This window comes from Nerophis ophidion, linkage group LG17 (assembly GCF_033978795.1).
Source record: "Nerophis ophidion isolate RoL-2023_Sa linkage group LG17, RoL_Noph_v1.0, whole genome shotgun sequence".
Lineage (NCBI taxonomy): Eukaryota > Metazoa > Chordata > Actinopteri > Syngnathiformes > Syngnathidae > Nerophis > Nerophis ophidion.
Window position 1 is genome coordinate 18,453,889 of NC_084627.1, and position 21,021 is coordinate 18,474,909.

At 37.6% G+C, this 21,021-nt stretch overlaps 1 protein-coding gene across 2 annotated transcripts in view; it reads left to right on the forward strand.

Annotated features, from left to right (window-relative positions):
* The first annotated feature begins 1,690 nt into the window (after window positions 1-1,690).
* Window positions 1,691-21,021, forward strand: part of nup214 (nucleoporin 214) — a 49,668-nt gene continuing 30,337 nt past the window's right edge. For both annotated transcript variants that reach the window (XM_061876431.1, XM_061876432.1), the window contains exons 1-10: window positions 1,691-1,916; window positions 7,966-8,158; window positions 10,883-11,037; window positions 11,759-11,957; window positions 12,994-13,064; window positions 13,141-13,204; window positions 13,319-13,422; window positions 16,186-16,292; window positions 16,361-16,427; window positions 16,752-16,875. In XM_061876431.1, the coding sequence (XP_061732415.1) occupies window positions 1,875-1,916; window positions 7,966-8,158; window positions 10,883-11,037; window positions 11,759-11,957; window positions 12,994-13,064; window positions 13,141-13,204; window positions 13,319-13,422; window positions 16,186-16,292; window positions 16,361-16,427; window positions 16,752-16,875 (1,126 nt within the window). In that variant the 5' untranslated portion in view covers window positions 1,691-1,874. The remainder of the gene's footprint in view (window positions 1,917-7,965; window positions 8,159-10,882; window positions 11,038-11,758; window positions 11,958-12,993; window positions 13,065-13,140; window positions 13,205-13,318; window positions 13,423-16,185; window positions 16,293-16,360; window positions 16,428-16,751; window positions 16,876-21,021) is intronic.

Below are 21,021 nucleotides of genomic sequence, written 5' to 3' on the forward strand. Positions count from 1 at the left end.
TCTCCCGAAACTCACGCCCCCTCCAGCTCCATGCAGACATGAGTGGGGACAGCCTTTTTTCAGGTCCGCTTTCCTGTCATATAAAACAGCTTGCCTGCCCAATCACGTTATAACATTTACGGATTTTTAATAAAAAAAACTGCACCCACAAGGAGACGAAGCAGAAGAACGACAAAGTTACAGTAATGGCGACGCCGTCTGTAATAGAGTGATTCTATGTTGTCTGTTGCCATCTCCTGGTGAATGTTGGCTATAGCGTTATGGGGTTGCTTTTTGATTGGCCAACGATTTACGTGGTGGTGCGTACCTGACGGCAAGTGACTTTCGCCATTACGCAAATGGCAGAACAAAGGTTACTCAAATAAGTGTTGGTTTTTGTTTTTTTTAATAACCAGCAAGCACAGTACTGTTAGTAGAACAACTGTGTTTTTATTACTGTGTATTTGATAGGTAACGTCTGAAATTCAACTATTTATTTTATTTATATAAATAATAAAATAAATATATATAGCAAGAATTCATTGAAAGACAAGTATTTCATATATATATATATATATATATATACCTATATATATATATATATATATATATATATATATATATATATATATACATATATATATATGTGTGTGAAATACTCGAATTGGTGAATTATACTCGTCCCCTCTTAACCACGCCCCCACCCAAACCACGCCCCCAACCACGCCCCCCCGCCCCCACACCTCCCGAAATCGGAGGTCTCAATGTTGGCAAGTATGCCTGACTTACAGCATATAAGAATATTCTATTACTTTTAAACAAACTATGAATTTAAGTCTCACCTTAAAACTCATCTGTGTACTCTAGCCTTTAAATAGACCTCCTTTTTAGACCAGTTGATCTGCCGCTTCTTTTCTTTTTCTCCTCTGTCCCCCCCTCCCTTGTGGAGGGGGTCCGGTCCGATGACCATGGATGAAGTACTGGCTGTCCAGAGTCGAGACCCAGGATGGACCGCTCGCCTGTGTATCGGTTGGGGACATCTCTACGCTGCCGATCCGCCTCCGCTTGAGATGGTTTCCTGTGGACGGGACTCTCGCTGCTGTCTTGGATCCGCTTGAACTGAACTTTCGCGGCTGTGTTGGAGCCACTATGGATTGAACTTTCACAGTATCATGTTAGACCCGCTCGACATCCATTGCTTTCGGTCCCCTAGAAGGGGGGGGGGTTGCCCACATCTGAGGTCTTCTCCATGGTTTCTCATAGTCAGCATTGTCACTGGCGTTCCACTGGATGTGAATTCTCCCTGCCCACTGGGTGTGAGTTTTCCTTGCCCTTTTGTGGGTTCTTCCGAGGATGTTGTAGTCGTAATGATTTGTGCAGTCCTTTGAGACATTTGTGATTTGGGGCTATATAAATAAACATTAATTGATTGATTGAATAATCAAACACGCCAAAACATGTGTCCTTTATCATAGCTACACGTATAACAAAAAACGCGTAAAAATGAGTGGTATTTTTCAGTGAGGAAAGATGACAGTTCATTGCTCCTGCCAAATGAATGGCAGAGTGGAGCGGATCACCACTCCAAGATGGCGGCCCCGCGTCTCGTCAGCTCCAGTAGACAGTAGCGGTCGATGCCCCTACTATCTCAAACTCGCTGGGAGGGCTTTTTGAATAAAATCATATCTGGCATCGATTGGTCTGCCTGCGTGAACTATGACGTCATAGTTCTGAAACCGCGCGGTGTGTTTTTAACTGTCATGCTAGTAGTAGTCCGCACTCACTTGTGCTGCATGGCGTCGTGATATTTACCTCCCACGCAGACTAAAGTTTATTTAGTTTCCTCGGACAGGAGTTGTGCCGGAATAATAAAGTGTACACTTGTGTGCGTCAAAATGAGCGACGACACCGATTCTCCTCCTGAAAGGGAGATGAAGGTAAGCTATTTGATCTGGCTAGTGGGGTTAGCTGCTGTTTGCTAACACTTGCAGCCTTTAAGGACTCATTTTAAAAGGTAACGGCTTAAACGACTAAGTTAGCTGTAAATTAACTAACCATATTTATAGTAACTAACTCTGTAATGTCGAGTTTTAATGTATTTGTTGTTTTAAGTTCTAACTAGTCAGCTACTAATGCTAAAGTGGCTAATAGCTTCAATGTGTTTAGTGTTGACAGTTGAATTGGATATTATTTCTTTATTTTCTTAGTTTATTTCGAACATGACATACCTACAACATTATACATCATCATCATTTCACAATACACAATACATCATGTCCGAAAAGGAGTAGGAAGAAGCAAAGCTTATATAATCCTACCCCTTTTCCACGTCAGAGCGCCCACAAATATATACATTCATTTACTGACCTTCTTTATAGCAAAATGACATCCGAGAATGAGTAACACAACAGTTTTGTAGTATGTACTTAATTAATTCAGTCATTTTTAACATACTGAGATGAAGAATATCTTATTTTAATAAGGTTGAAAGTGTTTCTCAGAATTATTATTCTTTGTACTTTGTAAGCACTATTAATTTGAACATCCTCTTAAAGTGGATCATATCAGTACAATGTTTAACTTCTTTACTTAATCCATTCCATAATTTAATTCCACATACTGATTTGCTAAAGGTTTTAAGTGTTGTACGAGCATACAAATGTTTTAAATTAGATTTTCCTCTAAGGTTATATTTCTCCTTTTAGTTGAGAAGAATGCAGGTTATAATTTGCTTTGTACATCAATTTAGCTTTTTGCAATTTTACCAAATCACCAAACTTTAATACTTTTGACTCAATAAATAAAGGGTTTGTATGTTCTCTATATCGAACATTATGTATTATTTTAATTGATCTTTTTTGTAACACAGTTAACAAATGTAGAGCACATTTGTAGTTATTTCCCCATATTTCTGCACTATAACTCAGATATGGTAACACTAGCGAGCAGTAGAGAATATAAAGTGATTTTTGGCCCAGGATGTATTTTGCTTTATTCATTATTATAACGTTTTTTGCCACCTTATGTTGTATGTTTTGTATTTGAGATTTCCAGTTCATTTTATCATCTATTAATAATCCCAAAAATCTGGTTTCTTTTACCCTTTCAATATCTACTCCGTCTATTTGTATTCATGTCTGATGCTCTTTTCTACTGTTACCAAATAGCATTATTTTAGTTTTACTGAGATTCAAAGTCTGTTTTTATATAACCAATTTTTTTAATATGTTCATTTCTTCCGTTATTATTTGTATTATCTTCTGCGTGTTCTCTCCTGAACAGAAACCAGTTGTGTCGTCTGCAAATAAAACTAACTTCAAGTCCTTTGTAACTTTACAAATGTCGTTTGTATAAAGATTAAACAATCTTGGTCCCAGTATTGATCCCTGGGGTACACCACAAGATATATCCAACAATGTTGACATATTTTCACCCATCTTCACATATTGATTCCTGTTGGATAAATAGCTTCTTACCCAGTTCAATATCAAACCGCTGATGCCATATCGTTCTAGTTTTTGTATTTAAATATCATGATTAATTGTGTCAAATGCTTTTGTTAAATCCATGAATACTGCGGCTGCACATTCTTTATTGTCTATTGCATTGGTCATTTCCTCTGTTATTTTGATTAATGCTATTGATGTTGAGATATTTGCTCTAAATCCAAATTTATTCTCCACGAGCGTCCCACTTTTGTTGATGAATTTTTCTAATCGGCTATTAAATAGTTAGTTTTTCCATGATTTTGGAGAATTGTGGAAGTAATGAATCTGGTTTATTACATTACACTTTCACACAAACCATGCCAAATTATTAACATATCCAACTTCATTGAATTACTAATATAGTACACGAAAAACAAATCTCAATAGTTACGAGTCTTTCGAAAAATCCTGAATTAAACGGTGATGTTCTCATCGCATGTGTGACATTTTCTGAAAGTCAATAAAAATCCGCACGTAACTTTTTGAATTAAGTCGCTAACGAATAACAAACTGACAAACCGATGCCTTCTAATACAGTGTTTTTTTTCAACCTTTTTGAGCCAAGGCACATTTTTTTATTGAAAATATCCGGAGGCACACCACCATCAGAAATTATTAAAAAATGAAACTAAGTTGACAGTAAAAAGTCGTCGTCGCAATAATTGGATATGACTTTAAACCATAACCAACCATGCATCACTATAGCTCTTGTCTCAAAGTCGGTGTACTGTCTCGACCTGTCACATCACGCCGGGACTTATTTTGACTTTTTTGCTGTTTTTTTGTTTTTTTTGCTGTGTGTAGTGTTTTAGTTCTTGTCTTGCGCTGTTATTTTGGTGGCTTTTTCTCTTTTTTTGGTATTTCCCTATAGCGTTTTCATGTCTTCCTTTGAGCGATATTTCCTGCATCTACTTTGTTTTAGCAATCAAGACTATTTCAGTTGTTTTCTTTGTGGGAACACTGTTGATTTTCATGTCATGTTCGATATACATTGTGGATGCCGTCTTTGCTCCACAGTAAATCCTTGCTGTTGTCCAGCATTCTGTTTTTCTTTACTTTGTAGCCAGTTCAGTTTTAGTTTCATTCTGCATAGCCTTACCTAAGCTTCAATGCATTTTCTTAGGGGCGCTCACCTTTTGTTTATTTTTGGTGTAAGCATTAGACTCCTTTTTGCCTGCATAATTCCTCCCGCTGTTTCCGACATCTACAAAACAATTAGCTACCAGCTGCTACCTACTGATATAGAAGAGTATTACATGGTTACTCTGCCAAGCTCGAGACAACACTCAACAACAACACATAATTTGCAGACTAGAATTACCGGTTACCAAAAAATATTTTTAACCCAAATAGGTGAAATTAGATTATGTCCCACGGCACACCAGACTGTATCTCACTGCACACTTATGTTCCGTGGCACAGTGGCTGAAAAACACTGGTTTAAAGGAATGTATCTATTGCAATGTTTTATACAAATGAAACTCGCTATAAGAGAGCAGGTTTGACAGGTTACATGTGTTAATCCAACCATTAACGTGGTGATATTAAAAGACCATTTCAAAGCCGTATTTTCTCATTAGTTATTATTTAAATGCTGCTAAAAAAAATTCAGTGATTAAAAAACACTGTTCTAGTACATAACCTCTTGGCAGCGGTCATAACGAAGCATAGGCTTTATTTATCCACAATTTGGAATTATGTGGTTGCAGCGGAGATACATAAAGCCCACAAAAGTAAGTTTAAAAAGTTAACATGAAAATATAAAGGCATCATTAAAACACAAAGGAAATAAGTCATTAAAGGGAAACTGCACTTATTCTGGAATTTTGCCTATCTTCACAATCCTTATGAGAGACAAGAACACTTTTTTTTTTTGCATTCTTATTTGTAATAGTCTGCTTGTTTTAGGTAGCTAGCAGTGCTGCTAATGGGAGAAATCCAGTCTGCCTCTAAATCACTCTAAGGCCATGTCCACACGAACATAGATAAAAAAAAAAAACGCATGCTTATCTCTGCATTTAGGCCTCTCATCCACACTCAAACGCATACTTGTCTTTAAAAACGGAGATTTTTGCATGGTGTAGCGTTCCGAAACTCTCCGCTCAGCGTATGTGTGTACATGGCACAAAAGGAGACTTGTACTCCTTTGATGATGGCTGTGCTCAACAACACTGCCTTGCCACCTTTAAACACACTACAAAGAGGATTTACTGTGTGTTTGAATGTAAACATGCTTCTATTTTTAGTAAATGTTGACAAAAGACGCATCGAAATAGTCTTTGCGACACTCAGCGCTAATGACAGTCAGCTGTTTTGGATGCGATTGCTCAGGCTCGTTTTAAAGATAATGTACATGTCATTGTATGTCTAGTATATCAAAATAAACATAATAATAATACATGTTTAATGCCACCAAATCAGCTCTGGCTGCTTTTTCCAGGCTTCTGATTGGACAAAATGGGCATGACAGCAGGTTTATGTTTGTGTGTCAACAGACAGTTTTGAAACTACACTTGCAGGGTTTACCGCAGCGCTTTGTTGTTAAGCGGCCCCCTTAAAAACAAAGATCCATCGCCTAAAGTAAAGTTAAAAAAAACAAAACAACAAAAAAACATTTGTGAATTATTTATTTATTTTTTCCCCTTGTCCAGCTTGTCAGGGTCAGCATGTGGCCCCACTTTTTACTCTTTTTTTCAAACGCTTATTTACAATAAGTAATTAATTTGACTTAGTAAAATTAATTATCTTAGTAAGTCAATATTTACTAAGTCAAAATAATGACATACTTAGTATCTCAGGTAACTAGGACTGTTTTGTGTTTTGTTTTTACTTTACAGAAAAAATATGGATATATATCGCATATTGCCATTCAGCATATGGAGCGGCTTCTTCAAGTGACGAAGCAGGCCTACTTCAACACAGTCTGTAGCCTCTTGATGAAATGAGATGGAGACATGATGGTGGCGACAGGCCAAATGTTCCTCAAACCCGCCCGGCCCCTTCCCCATACGTCCTCCGGTCCCGGCCAAATATTCCCGGAGAAAACACTGACTTGTGTCGATGGAGATCGTTTTTTAACCCCAAATATGCGTTTTTTTAAACTGTCCGTGTTCAAGTCTAAAAATGCATCCGAACACCGCCAACAGTACTTCATTTATGTTCCTTGACATGTATAATAACCAAGTGTAGCGACATTGGTGTTGTAAGAGCGAATGCTGAGGAACTGTTTTCAAGCGTAGTAACACATCGCCTACCTCACAGAGACACACACACTGCTATGGAATGAGTTTTATAATGCAAAAAAACAATACAACGGGACACCAATCTGTACTGACTGAAAAACATGAACAATATCTGAAGTATTAGCCCACATTTCATGTTTTGTTTGTCCACAGCTAGATTGACAGTGTATGTATTTATAATAAAAATCATGATATGATCAATATTATATAGAAGCTGTGTATTTTCCACATTTTGCAGGAAAAATTGCACTTTTTTTTTTTTCTGGAAGGATATACAAGTGTTCAGACTCATTACAGTGTCTCTGCTGTGAATAACTCCTCTCATATAGAAGACTGTGTGCAGCCTGCCAGTGAGAAGCATTAATTTCATGTTCACACTTAATAATAATAATAATAACAGTGTGACACTAACATAGTGTGAGTTAGTTAGTTGGTTACTTGCAGTATTAACAGCAGATAACATGTTTCTTTACTGCCGGCGCCACTAATGGAGATTCACTTCTGACTCGGACGAGTTCGAAAACATTACAATCATGGTATGGTATGGTCTTTATTGTCATTGCATAAGTAAAAAAATACTTTGTTTTCAGCACAATCCCGTTCCATACCATACCATTTGTGTAAACATCCTGAGTATTTTTCCATTCACGAAATTAGTCTAATTGCTCAAATAAGTTGGTTTCTTCTATTTTCACACCGACATGTGAAGTCAAGTCTCCATGTTCCATCTCTAATGCAACTGTTGGCCATGGAAAACCGGTACTCAACCAGAACTCGATTACCATGAGTAGCTGTGGATACTTAATTTTTTAAGCATCAAATCGCATAATTTGTGAAAAAGCTGTAAAAACGATTTTTAAAAAAAATCTTAAAAGCACACACAGAAGTAATAAGCATAGTTGCTAACGACAACACTGCCCTACTGACTGAATGAGCACGGAGAATGATCGACCCACCCACAATGAATGTGCTGCCGTCCACACAATGAGGGGGATAACGTTCGTACACCAAGACACAGTTTGGGCGACAAAGCATATTTTCATTGGGTCTGTGGTTAGCCTGATCATAATGGCATTTTTGATGCGGACAGACTTTTGCACTAGAGATGGTCCTGAATAAAGGGCTGGCTGGCATCCCATCTAAGGTCTAACCAGCCTCTGGCCTAAAGTCAGCTCACATGTTACTCTATTGACTAAATACCATCACACATTCAGGTCTATGTAGTTAATGCATCTTATTTTCTTCTTTTTTTTCAGGATTTTCAGTTTCGAGAAATGAGGAAAGCGAAAATTTTCCAACCTTCTGAAGAAATGCCAAAGGAAAGGACAAGTTTGCTGTGTGTCTCAAACAAATATGGCTTAACGGTTGCCGGGATGGGGAGAACCTTCAAAGTTTACCACACACAGGACATCATCGCTGATAAACAGGAGCGCAGCGCTAACAAGATAGGTATGGACAGTAGAGTATGGACAATATGCCTGAAAACGGTCAATATCGATATATATATATTTTTTTTTATGACCTACTGAAAATGACCAGGACAAAATATATTAAATGTAAACATTTTTGTTGTAAATATAACCTTAGTCTGATTATAATCTACTCAACTTTTAAAGTGGAAAGGAAATGTCAACACATCCACATCCACATTTAATAAATGTAAACCAAATTCTAAAATCACATAAAAGGCTTAGAATAACCTCTTTAAATGAAGATGAAAAAATAAGAAATATGTAAGAAATGCTGAAAAAATGTCACAAAACGGTGCAACGTGTGAAAATCTAAACAGAGAAACCCGACAATAACTTTTTTTTACGCCTTTTTTACGGTCTGTTATTCTTATTTAAGTATGGAAATGAATGTATGTTACGCAGTAATTATTATTCCTTAAATATTTTTGCACCAAACTACTATTAGTTTGAAGTACCACATTTATAATATTGTGTAATTTATTTGATTTATACAGTCCTGCACTTTAGTTAGGCCGGGGCCGATATTCAATAAGTAAATTAACTGCCGATAAATGAAAATCAAAGTCCGTAATAATTTTTCCAGCGTCAATCGCTATCTGCTTGCTTCAAGAGCAATTACACTTTCTGTCGCTTTTAGCGGCTAAATGTGTTTGTACCATCGCGGAATGAAAAGAAGGGGGTGAATTATCTTGTCCTCATTAAATGTGTTTAACTCTTTGTGAAGGGTCACTGGGCCGGTGTGCATCACATATTGCAACTAGTTGACATGTTTTTGCTAATATGGAGAGAATGAACACTAAACCAAATGCCACCCCACCAATGTGGGAATATTTCAGTTTAAACCTTTGGAACAAGATGAGACTATCAACTCCGAAGGAGCCAGTTTGCCAACTTGAAATACAACCACTTGACAGTCCAAACTCACTCCCCACTCAGTTTGTGTAAACAAAATAGTGTGCTCTCTTAGAAATACATTGCCAAAGACATGCTGCCATTAAATGCTGTTAAGTAATTAGAATTTTTTCAAAGTTCTGTAATTTTGTCATGTCATGTCGAGGGTCCTCACTCGGAATCGGCCAAACTTAATGTTGTTGTGCGTTAGCCTTTTAATATATATCTGTTTAAACTGTAGTGTTTATATTGTACTTCACTTTTGTTTAATAATGTTTTAATTTAGTGTCCGTTAAGTAATGTACAATTCTACCTCTAAAATTAAAGATAAAGTACCTCTGCCCATCATGTTAAACATTGATGTGCAACTTTGGTTGGCAATACTTTATTTAGCAATTTTATTTATTATTATGATTATGTATATTTGTACTGCCCATCTCTTCTAGATATTTTATTAAGTAATAATTAATTTTATTTAGTAAGTGCAAAGTCTTGCAAAAAGACAAATTATATTATGATGTTATTTGTCTGTTTTATTTACTTAGAGATTTAAACATTTTCATTTCATTGGCAACGTTAAAATACACGAATACAAGTTTATGGCATTCGAAAGGATATACATGCATTATTATATATTATCGTTAAACCAATGGTTAATTTGGCCTCATAAAAATATTGGCAATAATATTGTTTATCCGCAGTAATTTCTAGGTCAATATACACCACAGTGTATATGTTTCTTTTACTTTTTATTCATAGCTGTATGTATAAGTGGCTGGTTGCATCAGCTCCGCTGCTTTAATGTCTTTCATATCCTTAGTTTTCTTTGATGTTTGATGTGTCCCTCTTACATGTGGATATCTACTATGGCTATTAGTTGTTGTTTTTTTTTTTTCCCTGGGCGTCAGTCTGGACCTCCTCTCCAGAGGCCCAGGCTTAGACCGATTTTAAAATGTTTATTTTATTTTATTTTAATCTTTTATTAATGTTAATTTTCCTGGAGGAATAAATAAAGTTCTATCTATCTATCTGTCTATCTGTCTATCTGTCTATCTATCTATCTATCTGTCTATCTATCTATCTATCTATCTATCTATCTATCTATCTATCTATCTCTATCCATCCATCCATCCCATCCAAGCAAGCAAGCAACTTACACCGCTTGTCCCTTGCAGGGTGGAGCCTATCTCAGCTGCATTCGGGTCAAGCAAAATTTGTTATCGGCCCCGGCCTAACTTTAGTTTCACTTTTGTATTTGTGTATACCCGAATAAGGAAAGGATGAGTGTTGAAAAGAAAAGAGGTGGGGGACTGGTGTCCGTTTAGTTTTTTTTAATCCCCAAAACTACCAAACTATCGAGCTGACTTTACCTGTTTGATTGAGTATTTATTCACTTTCCGCAGCAAGTAGGCAGCAAGATGGCGCAACCAAAATGATAGTTGATACTGTTACTTGATTCGCTGTTATCGTGTCCCTCCCATTGCTCAGTGATCACTCCCTGTTTTGTTAGGTTACTAGAGCATGCTCTAGTAGCCTAGAGCACTCATGGGTTCATGCAACCAACCATGCTTCATAACTTGTGGTTTGGTTTATTCTGACCAAAATAATACATGTTTATGTAATGTTTTATGAAACATTGATATCGATTGTGTCTTATCGCAATGTATATTGATTTCGGTTTATCTGCCCAGCCCTACATAGTATGGAGTATATTTGTTTTTTTATGTTCTTCTCTTTGCCTTCCTAGTATGGAGTATGATTGTTTTTTACGTTCTTGTCTTTGTGTCATGATTGTCCCGTCTCGTCTTAGTTGAAGGAATTGCAGCGCTGGCGGAGGTAACCATGGAGATGAATTTGCACCACTTGGCTCTCAGTTGTGATGAGCTTACCTTGTCAGTGTGCGGTATCGCTACGGACACCGGTTTGTCCATCGTCTTCTATGACGTCCGCACCTTTGTGAACAAGGTAAGTACTTTATTCAACCTCTATGCCAGTGGTTCTCAACCTTTTTTCAGTGATGTACCCCCGTGAACATTTTTTTAATTCAAATACTCCCTAATCAGAGCAAAGCATTTTTGATTGAAAAAAAAGAGATACAGAAGTAAAATACAGCACTATGTCATGAGTTTCTGATTTATTAAATTGTACAATTGTGCAAAATATTGCTCATTTGTAGTGGTCTTTCTTAAACTATTCAGGAAAAAATACATAAAGATAACTAAAATCTTGTTGAAAAATAAAAAAAGATTTCTACACATAGAAGTAATCATAAACTTAAAGTGCCCTCTTTGAGAATTGTAATAGAGATCCATCTGGATTTATGAACTTCATTCTAAACATTTCTTCACAAAAAAAGAAATCTTTAACATCAATATTTATGGAACATGTCCACAAAAAAATCTAGCTGTCAACACTGAATATTGCATTGTTGCATTTCTTTTCACAGATTATGAACGTACATTCATATTTTGTTGAAGTATTATTCAATAAATATACTTAAAAATGATTTTTTTTAATTGTTGCTATTTTTAGAATATTTAAAAAAAAATCTCACGTACCCCTTGGCATACCTTCAAGTACTCTCAGGGGTACGCGTACCCCTATTTGAGAACCACTGCTCTATGCTTCTGTACTGTAGAAAACGTGAGTCAGAATATGAACGTTAGTTGTTTGGTGGTGTTTACAGGCTCGACCACAGAAGTCGGCGTTTGCATCGTGGCAGCCGGCCGTGCCCCCGGAAACCTTAGTGCAGGACCTAAAGTGGAATCCTGCTCAGGCTTCTATGTTGGCCGTCTGTCTGTCTGATGGCAGCATGTCCATCTTGGACGTAACCAACAGCGTCAACACACAAGCCCAGCTACCCGCTTCCAGCGGTGTCACGTGCCGTGAGTGAAGAATTCTCGTATCATTTTGGAATGGCAGATAATGCAATGCATTCATTCAGGGGTCTTCAACATGACGTACTGCAGGCGGGCCGAGAAATGTTAGGGTGTTTTTTAAATATATTTTTAAGACCATATATCAATATGCATTTTCCACAAATGTAAATGTCTTTAAATATACATAATCATTGAGCCAACACACTGTCATATAGTTAAATCTGAAAAAATAACATATAATATGAATTAATTGATCATGTAAAGGGGAACTCCACTTTTTTTTGGAATGGCCTGTCAGCATCACAAACTGCAATTAGTTAGCAAGTAGCAGCTAACATGGTCAACTATGCATCCATCCATTTCTACCGCTTATTCCCTTTGGGATCGTGGGGGGCGCTGGTGCCTATCTCAGCTACAATCGGGCAGAAGGTGGAGTACACCCTGAACAAGTCGCATGGTCAACTAGTATTACATATATAGTATGCAATATGTATAAAAAAAATAGTTCTGAGGCCATATCGCCAATTACTAATTATTACTATTTACAACTTTACACCATATTTTAATTTTGAAAGCAAAAAATACAAGAATGATGTGTTGCTAATAGACTATATACTTATTTCTTTCAAAACGCTTGGAATTAATTGGATCCTGTTACAAACATATATTTATAATATTTTATTAAATACTGAAAAATATGAAAGTTCCCCTGAGCAAGCATGGGAAAAATTAACTTGACCTACTAGAGTAGATTTTTATTTTATTTTTTTAAATAAAAAAAGTAAACATTTGTTTGTATTCTATTTGGAATTTAATTACTTCATTTATAACTTTCGTATTAATTTTGTCCTTCATTTAATGTCACAGTAATGTTACTGCAGTGGCTGGCAGGCTAATTGGAAAGGGCTCTTTTTAGCCATCAAATCAGTCAGCTGAATCAACAGTGCACTCTTTTGGTTGCGAGAGTCCTTTAGAAACAATCTGTGGAGTAAGTGACTTCCCTGCTTATTATCTGTCATGTGCTGCATTTGTACTTTTGAAGTTTGCTGGAGCCCTAAAGGAAAACAAGTTGCCGTAGGGAAAATGAATGGCACTGTCAGCCAGTATACCCCAGTAAGTGAAAATAATGCAGTCTGATAACAAATAGAACCTGTGTTATGACTGACTTTTTTCATGTTGATTAAAAAAGGCACTGGAGGAGAAAAAAGTGATTCCATGTCCACACTTCTACACGTCTGATGACCCTGTCAAAGGTAAGTACATCCCTATGCAGTGTTCTGCATTCCTTTATCTGCTTATTATGTACAAATGATTGTACGTGTATGTGTTCATTTTAAAACGTTTACTGCATCTCTTTACTGTTGCAGTTCTTGACCTGCTTTGGCTGAGGACGTATTCTTTCGGTGTGGTCTACGCCGCTGCCGACGGCTCTTCCGAGACCCCACCTGAGCTCGTATTGATCACCATCCCTGTGCGTAGCGACTCGTTATGTGTGAACATATCCATACAGTATTGCTTAAAAATACTAGTTGACTTGTTTTATTGACCTTTTTCCACATAATTACTTTTGATGTAGAAAAACACCAAATAGCAACATTAATTTGACATTGTTGCGTTACTGTAATTCAGCATTTTACCTTAATTGGGGGTTATCTGTTGGTTTGTTTTTAGATACGTTTTGTGTTTGACGGTCTTACCAATGTTTTTGAGGTACATTTTACTGCATGCTTAACACATGTAAAAGTATCAGGAGACTTTAGAAGTAGTTTACCCTTTTTATTATTTTTAGTATAAGAAACATAAAAATATAATTCGTAATACATATCTACCATAAAATATACAGGCATGGGAAATATACACACATGCAAAGTCCACAATTTTACCGAGTTTTTCTAATGAAATATCAATAAAAATACGATCGAAACAATATATGTTGAATGCTCACTTCAGCCGCAGGTACTTGCTGGTCATCTTGCCTAAATACCGCACTAGGTTGCAGGACGGGGAGATGATCAGGTACACTGAAACAAGCTCGCTAGTTAGCCAACCATTTAGGTAACTTACTTGGTGTCGGCTCCATTCGCTGTCCGAGCCACAATGTTGGTGGCTGTCTTCTTTGCTGCTAATCATATTTGGATGAGTACAATCCGAACTCTGTTGGTTCCGAACCAGTTTTATTTTTAGAGTATTTATTTGCAGTCCGTGAGAAGGTTTATTTTTGATATGACAGATTGTAACAAAGATCACAACATCGGAAGTATATTACCCAAGGGGCATGGTTACAGCATAGAGCTGAAAAATGGGAGTTCTTTGCATGCATGTTATATGATTTTAAATTATGTTTTCAATGATAATATTGTGAGTAAATTATCTACTAAAAAACAAAACGTTTTGTCGTACATTACATTGAACATGTAAATGTCAAAAACACAGCCAAAATGGGTTGGTTGCTGAGAATAACTTTAAAGGTAAAATATAGAGTAGAAATGGACTCCTTTGCAGTAAATGTAGTCTTGATTTTCAAAATGTTCTTTCTCGGGACTGCAACTGTAAATTTCTACACAGCATGATGGTAGTGAGGTACTTTCGAAGTGCTTGTAATCAGTGCGATTTAGTGGAAGGACATGCTTTATTTACAGTTGTGATCAAAATTATTCAACCCCCACACAATTTAGTTTTTTTTGCAAGTTGGACATTTATTCCGTATTTTGTTTATAGTTTTATCAAATAAAGATGCATTAAATAGACAAATGCAACTTGAATTACAACATTATATTTTGTAACATACCAAACAGTGTAATTTCTCTTAATAACTCATTGACAAAATTATTCAACCCCTTGAAGATCATAACTCTTAAGAACAGAATTTGAATAAGGTCTTTTCAATCAGGTGTTGAAAACACCTGTAGATGTGATGAGAACCATACCGAGCAACAATTAGACTGATTGAAAAAGACTGTGACGCTCAGCTTCTTGTAGATGGTCAATGGTGTATTTGCAACATGGTGAAGTCCAGGGAGTGGTCAAAGAAGTCAAGAGAAGAGGTAATTTCTCTTCATAAGAAAGGATATGGATATAAGAAAATAGCAAAGACATTACACATTCCAAGAGACACAGTTGGGAGCATAATTCGCAAGTTTAAAGCTAAAGGCACAGTGGAAACACTACCTGGGCGTGGTAGAAAGAGGATGCTGTGTGCGTACAGTGGTGAAAAACCCCCAGGTAACAGCTGAGGAACTACAACAGGATATTGCAGATCGTCCCAGACAATAAGGCGCACACCACGAGATGAAGGCCTCCATGCCAGAACTCCCAGGCGCACCCCACTTCTGACTATCAGGCACAAAAAAATTGACTCCAGTATGCCAAAAATCATCTGGACAACCCCCAAAGGTTTTGGGAAACTGTTTTATGGAGTGATGAGACAAAACTGGAACTCTTTGGGCCTATGAATCAACGTTATGTTTGGAGGAGAAAAAATGAAGCTTACAAAGAGAAGAACACCTTTCCTACTGTTAAGCATGGTGGGGGGGTCAATCATGCCCTGGGGCTGTTTCTCTGCCTCAGGTACCAGGAATCTCCAGTGCGTTCAAGGCATTATGAATTCTATTTCCTACCAGGATATATTAGCTGCAAATGTCATGAAGTCAGTGACGAAGCTGAGGCTTGGGAGACGTTGGACCTTCCAACAGGACAACGATCCCAGGCATACCTCCAAATCAACATCAGAGTGGTGCAGACGAAGGGCTGGAAGACTCTGGAGTGGCCCTCACAGTCGCCAGACCTAATTCCTATAGAAAACCTGTAGTGGGACTTGAAGAAGGCTGTTGCAGCACGCAAGCCCAAGAATATGAATGAACTGCAGGCCTTTGCCCAAGAGGAATGGGCTAAAATACCTGTAGATGGTTGCAAGAAGCTTGTGTCCGGTTATGTATCACGTTTGAAGGATGTAATTACTGCCAAAGGGTGTTCTACTAAGTACTAAAGATGCATGTAACTAGGGGGTTGAAAAATGTCCTTTCTTGGTATTTTGTCATTTAAGTTGCATTTGTCTATTTGACACATCTTTATTTGATATGACTATAAACAAAATACGGAATAAATGTCCAACTTGCTAAAACACCAAAATTGTGTGAGGGTTGAATAATTTTGATCACAACTGTAGTGAAATCACCAAAATAAAAATAAGTAATGCCCCTTGTTAATAGTAACAAAATACATTTTTGTTTTCTAGAAGAAGGATGAAAAGGTGGAAACAAAGTACCTGAACTTCAGCGACACAGTGTTCGGCTGCTGCACAAAGCGACAGCATCACTACTTCCTCAGCCACGTCGAGGACTGGTGAGAATCATCACGACACACATCACACGCTTGACATTTTTTGATGCCATGTCGTTTACTTCACGCAGGAATCTTGTTTTGGCCGCATCCGCCGCTTCCATCGAAGTCAGCGTCATCGCCAGACAAGACGAAAAGGTGCTTCATGACGTGTCCATTTGTAATTATTGGTGACATATGTAAAGACATATCCCAAGACATGCACCTGGGGGATAGGTTGATTGGCAACACTAAATTGGCCCTAGTGTGTGAATGTGAGTGTGAATGTTGTCTGTCTATCTGTGTTGGCCCTGCGATGAGGTGGCGACTTGTCCAGGGTGTACCCTGCCTTCCGCCCGATTGTAGCTGAGATAGGCGCCAGCGCCCCCCGCGACCCCGAAAGGGAATAAGCGGTAGAAAATGGATGGGATGGATATGTAAAGATACACGTTATAGTCATTAAGACAATTTTTGCCCTTTTAGATCTGGGAGCTGTGGATCCTGGAGGATGCTGGGAGGGCGGAGCTACCTGTAACTGAGAACGATGAAGACACGCTGCCCCTCGGCTTAGCGATTGACTACACCAATCAACAGCAGATTCGCATCAGTAAGTCAAGTTGGTTTTACTACCGTTCTGGCTTGTTGGTTTTCGAGTTGTGATTCTTCTCACAAAGAGTGGAAGAGATCTCCTTGAGCACATGGTTGAATCTTTTGTGCTGATATTTTGCAGCTTTGATAATTAAAAGTTCAAGGCCTTGGTTGATGTATATATATGAGCCAGTTTTTTATATGTTGAATAAATGTAGTTTCCCCAAGATTGCCAAGGTACCTGTAGCGTTGGGGGCGTGGTCAAGATGATGTCATCATGTTATTTACCGTAATGCATATACTTTCTTTAAAAAGGCAAAAAACATGTACATACATTAAAAAACAAATATGTTAATTTTATAGTATTGACACATTTTTTCTCACGTAATATCATATTGCGCTATTTTTCAATTGTTGGTACGTAGTGTACAATGTACTTTGTGATTAGTGTTTAGAGACTCTTTAATGTCGCTACATGTCTGCGACAAAAAGCGAATTATAGAGAGCCTGACGTCACGCCTGCTTTGTGCTGCTGCTAACCTTTCTCTTAATTTTGAAGATCGCTGTCAGTGGATACATCTCGAATATATTAAAGTACGCCTTCATCGCGGACGTGCTGCCTCCGAGAAAACCCCGTGCGTATGGCTTATGTTATCACAACATACAGTTTCAGCAGCGTTGTTTCGGTGATCGAATTTTTGGTGCATCTCTAGTCAATAATGCACAAATAATAAACTATAAACATCCATTCATATTGTAACTACCTGTTGGTGTTAATGTGTATGTCCTTGTGCTATGATTTAAATTTTTCCCATGACCTGTGAACACAACGTGTTGGTGGAGAATGATGAAGTGTTGTGTGTCTAGGAGTTAGACACAAAGACGGAGGGAATAAGTGTTAGAATTTGGCCCGTTCTTGGCATAAAATTGGCAATAAAACCTAAAAAGAGGGTCAGACTTATGTCTTCTTCTGGATGCTACAATACCAGGGTTTCCGCAAGGCATTAAAAAGCTGCAAAAGTCATTAAATGAATTTTGGTACTTGTGTGCACGAAGGAAATAAGTGTTGGAGTTGGGCCCAGTGTTAGCGTAAGATTGGCAATAAAAGCTAAAAGAGGGTCATACTTTGTGTGTCTTCTTCTGGCCGCTACAATACCAGGGTTTCCGCAGGGCATTAAAAAGCAACAAAAGTCATTAAATGGATTTTGCGAAAATTAAGTCCTTAGATGGTATTCAAAAGAATGAGATACAATGTCCAAGCAGTAAAAAAATGGATAAATGGATGACCAACAAAGCCACTTCTGGTGTCACCACTACCATTTTCAGCTGCTGCTACCACTACAGAAAAATAAATTATTGCGTGCAAATTCTAATTAACTAAAGAGTAACAGGTTATGTAAAGGTTTCCACTATTCAAGATTATAATTGTCAAATGCTTACAATTGTGTATATACAGACAATTGTAAATTTTTGATTATATATAATTACAATATGCGTGCGGTAGGATATGGGCATTACATTTTTTTAAGTGTCGTTAAAAAGCATTTCAATCTGCTGATACCTGTAGAAACTGAATACATAAATTTATTTTCTTTTTTTCAAGTAAAAAGCCTAATTTTTAAGGTATGGTGGCTAATATGTCTCTGTGACGCATTGCCACGGTCGAATGCATTAAGGAGAAACCCTGCAGTATTTGCGACACAGACGAAAAGTGTGTCAAAGGTTTTAAGAAAACCATCTAAGAAGAAATTCTGATGCTAACTATGATGAACCTATGATGAATTTCGTCTTTTCCGACTTATAAATGGTGTTACAATGTTGGATACTCTGGTAAAACAATTTCACAACATCATATCATAAGCTTTATGCATTTTGACGTGAGATTGCGTGCAGTTTTGGATCCCTCTGTTCGCAGGGTTTTGCAGTCTGGCTACGTTGTGACGTCAGAGCGAAGTTATGCACTTATTTGGACATTAAGAAAAACGCTCAGCCAGAGCAGATAGCTCCCTCCATCTGCTTAAGTATATGAGAAAGCACAAAAAATGCAGAATAAAGTGTTAATTTAATCTAATTTTCCAAGGACATAACACCGATGTGCGACAAGAAATGACTTAAACTCTGCTGAAATAATATTTTGTTATGCGCATTCTGAATCGATCGCCGATTGTGCATTTGTACCTAATGTGCCCGGTTGAATCTATAAAATGTTTATGAAGTTTAATTTATGACCGTGTTTTGAAAAAAAAAAATCACAGTGATGAGTCACTTAGGATAAACTGTGGGTACAGAAAGTATTCACCCCTTTTAATTTTTCAGTCTTTGGTACATTGCAGCCATTATTAAAAAAGACAAACTGAACCATCACATGGTCATAAGTATTCATTTGCTCACTATTGACTAGAAGCACTATTTTGACCTGGTACAGACATGAGTATTCTTTGGAATGATGCAACAAGTTTTCCACACTTGGATTTGAGCATCCTCTGCCATTCTTTGCAAATCCTCTTTCGTCTCATGTTGCATGGTAAACGTTGGTGAACAGCCATTTTCAGGTCTCTCAAGAGATGATCAGTTGGGTTTAGGTCAGGGCTCTGGCTGGGCCAGACAAGAATGGTCACAGAGTTGTTCCGAAAACACTCCTTTTTTTTTGGAGCTGTGTGCTTAGAGCAGTGGTTCTTAACCTTGTTGGAGGTACCGAACCCCACCAGTTTCAATGCGCATTCACCGAAACCTTCATTAGTGAAAAATATTTTTTTTATTTTTTTTTTTTCAAATTCAATACAAAGTTATATGTTTTTGGTAACACTTTAATATAGATAACATATTCTAAGTAACAAGGACTTAATTATGTCATGATCTGTGGTGTGGATTATGTTTTTGTTATTTTTTTGTTAGTTTTTGGACTCTTTTAGTTCCTGTTTGCGCTCCCTTTTCTGTTCGGTTACCATGCCAACTTATGATTTTAACCTACCTCTGGTGTTCGGAGCGCGCAGCCGTTTCTAATCAAGACCCTTATTTAAGCCTGTCTTTGCCAGTCAGTCGGCCTGGCGCGTCATTGCTTGTTTTCATGCGATACCACAGTTCATGTTGCTCGATTCATGCCGTGTCCACGTAAGTCTTGTTTACTTCTTACCACAGTTTCGTTTTTGTTCGAAGCCATAGTTTGTTTGTTTCATGCCACAGTTTTGTGTTTGTTCCACGCCATAGTTTTTGTTTTTTTACCTCATATGTTCCTACCTGCAAGCCTTGTCTGGAATAGTCTGTTTGCGTCCCGGGAGAACAAACCTCGCAGTAAACAAAAAAATAACAAAACCATAATCCAGACCGTAGATCATGTCAAATTCAAAATTATTTGGACACTAGGGGAACATATTCTAAGTACTAAAGACTTAATTCAGAGTTATTTGGTTAGGGTTAGGGTTATAATAAGGCCATGCCGAATAAGGCATTAATAAGTACTTAATAATGACTAGTTAAGAGCCAATATGTTATTAATTTTCATGTTATTAAGCAACTAATTAATGGTGAATATGTTCCCCATACTTAAGTGTTACCATGTTTTTTTTTACTGGTGCATAAATTGCACCTTGCATGAACATCACCTTGTTCAAACAACAAAAGCAACACAGTGGATAAACTCACAACAAATTACACACATGCGAATCAGTCAGTTGTTGCTGTATCCGTAATACACCGAAATGCACAAGTTTGTATTCACACAATGAGTTGGGTGTGTTTTGACCTCCGCCAAACCCCTGAGGCCGACTCACCGAACCCCTAGGGTTCGATCGAACCCAGGTTAAGAACCACTGGCTTAGAGTCATTGTATTGTTGGAAGGTGAACCTTCGGCCCTGAGCACTCTGGAAACACTTTACTTCCAGGATATCTCTGTATTTGGCCACATTAATCTTTTCTTCAACTGCAACCAGTCGTCCTATCCCTGCAGCTGAAAAACATCCCCATAGCATGATTATGCCACCACCATGTTTCACTTTTTGGATTGTATTGGGCAGGTAATAAACAGTGCCTGGTTTTCTCCACACATACCGCTTAGAAATTAAGCCAAATTTTTAAATATTGGGGTCATCAGACTAGAGAATCTTCCTGTAGTCTGGGAGTCCTTTGTGGGTTTTTTTTTTTTGGCAAACACCATACGGGCTTTCA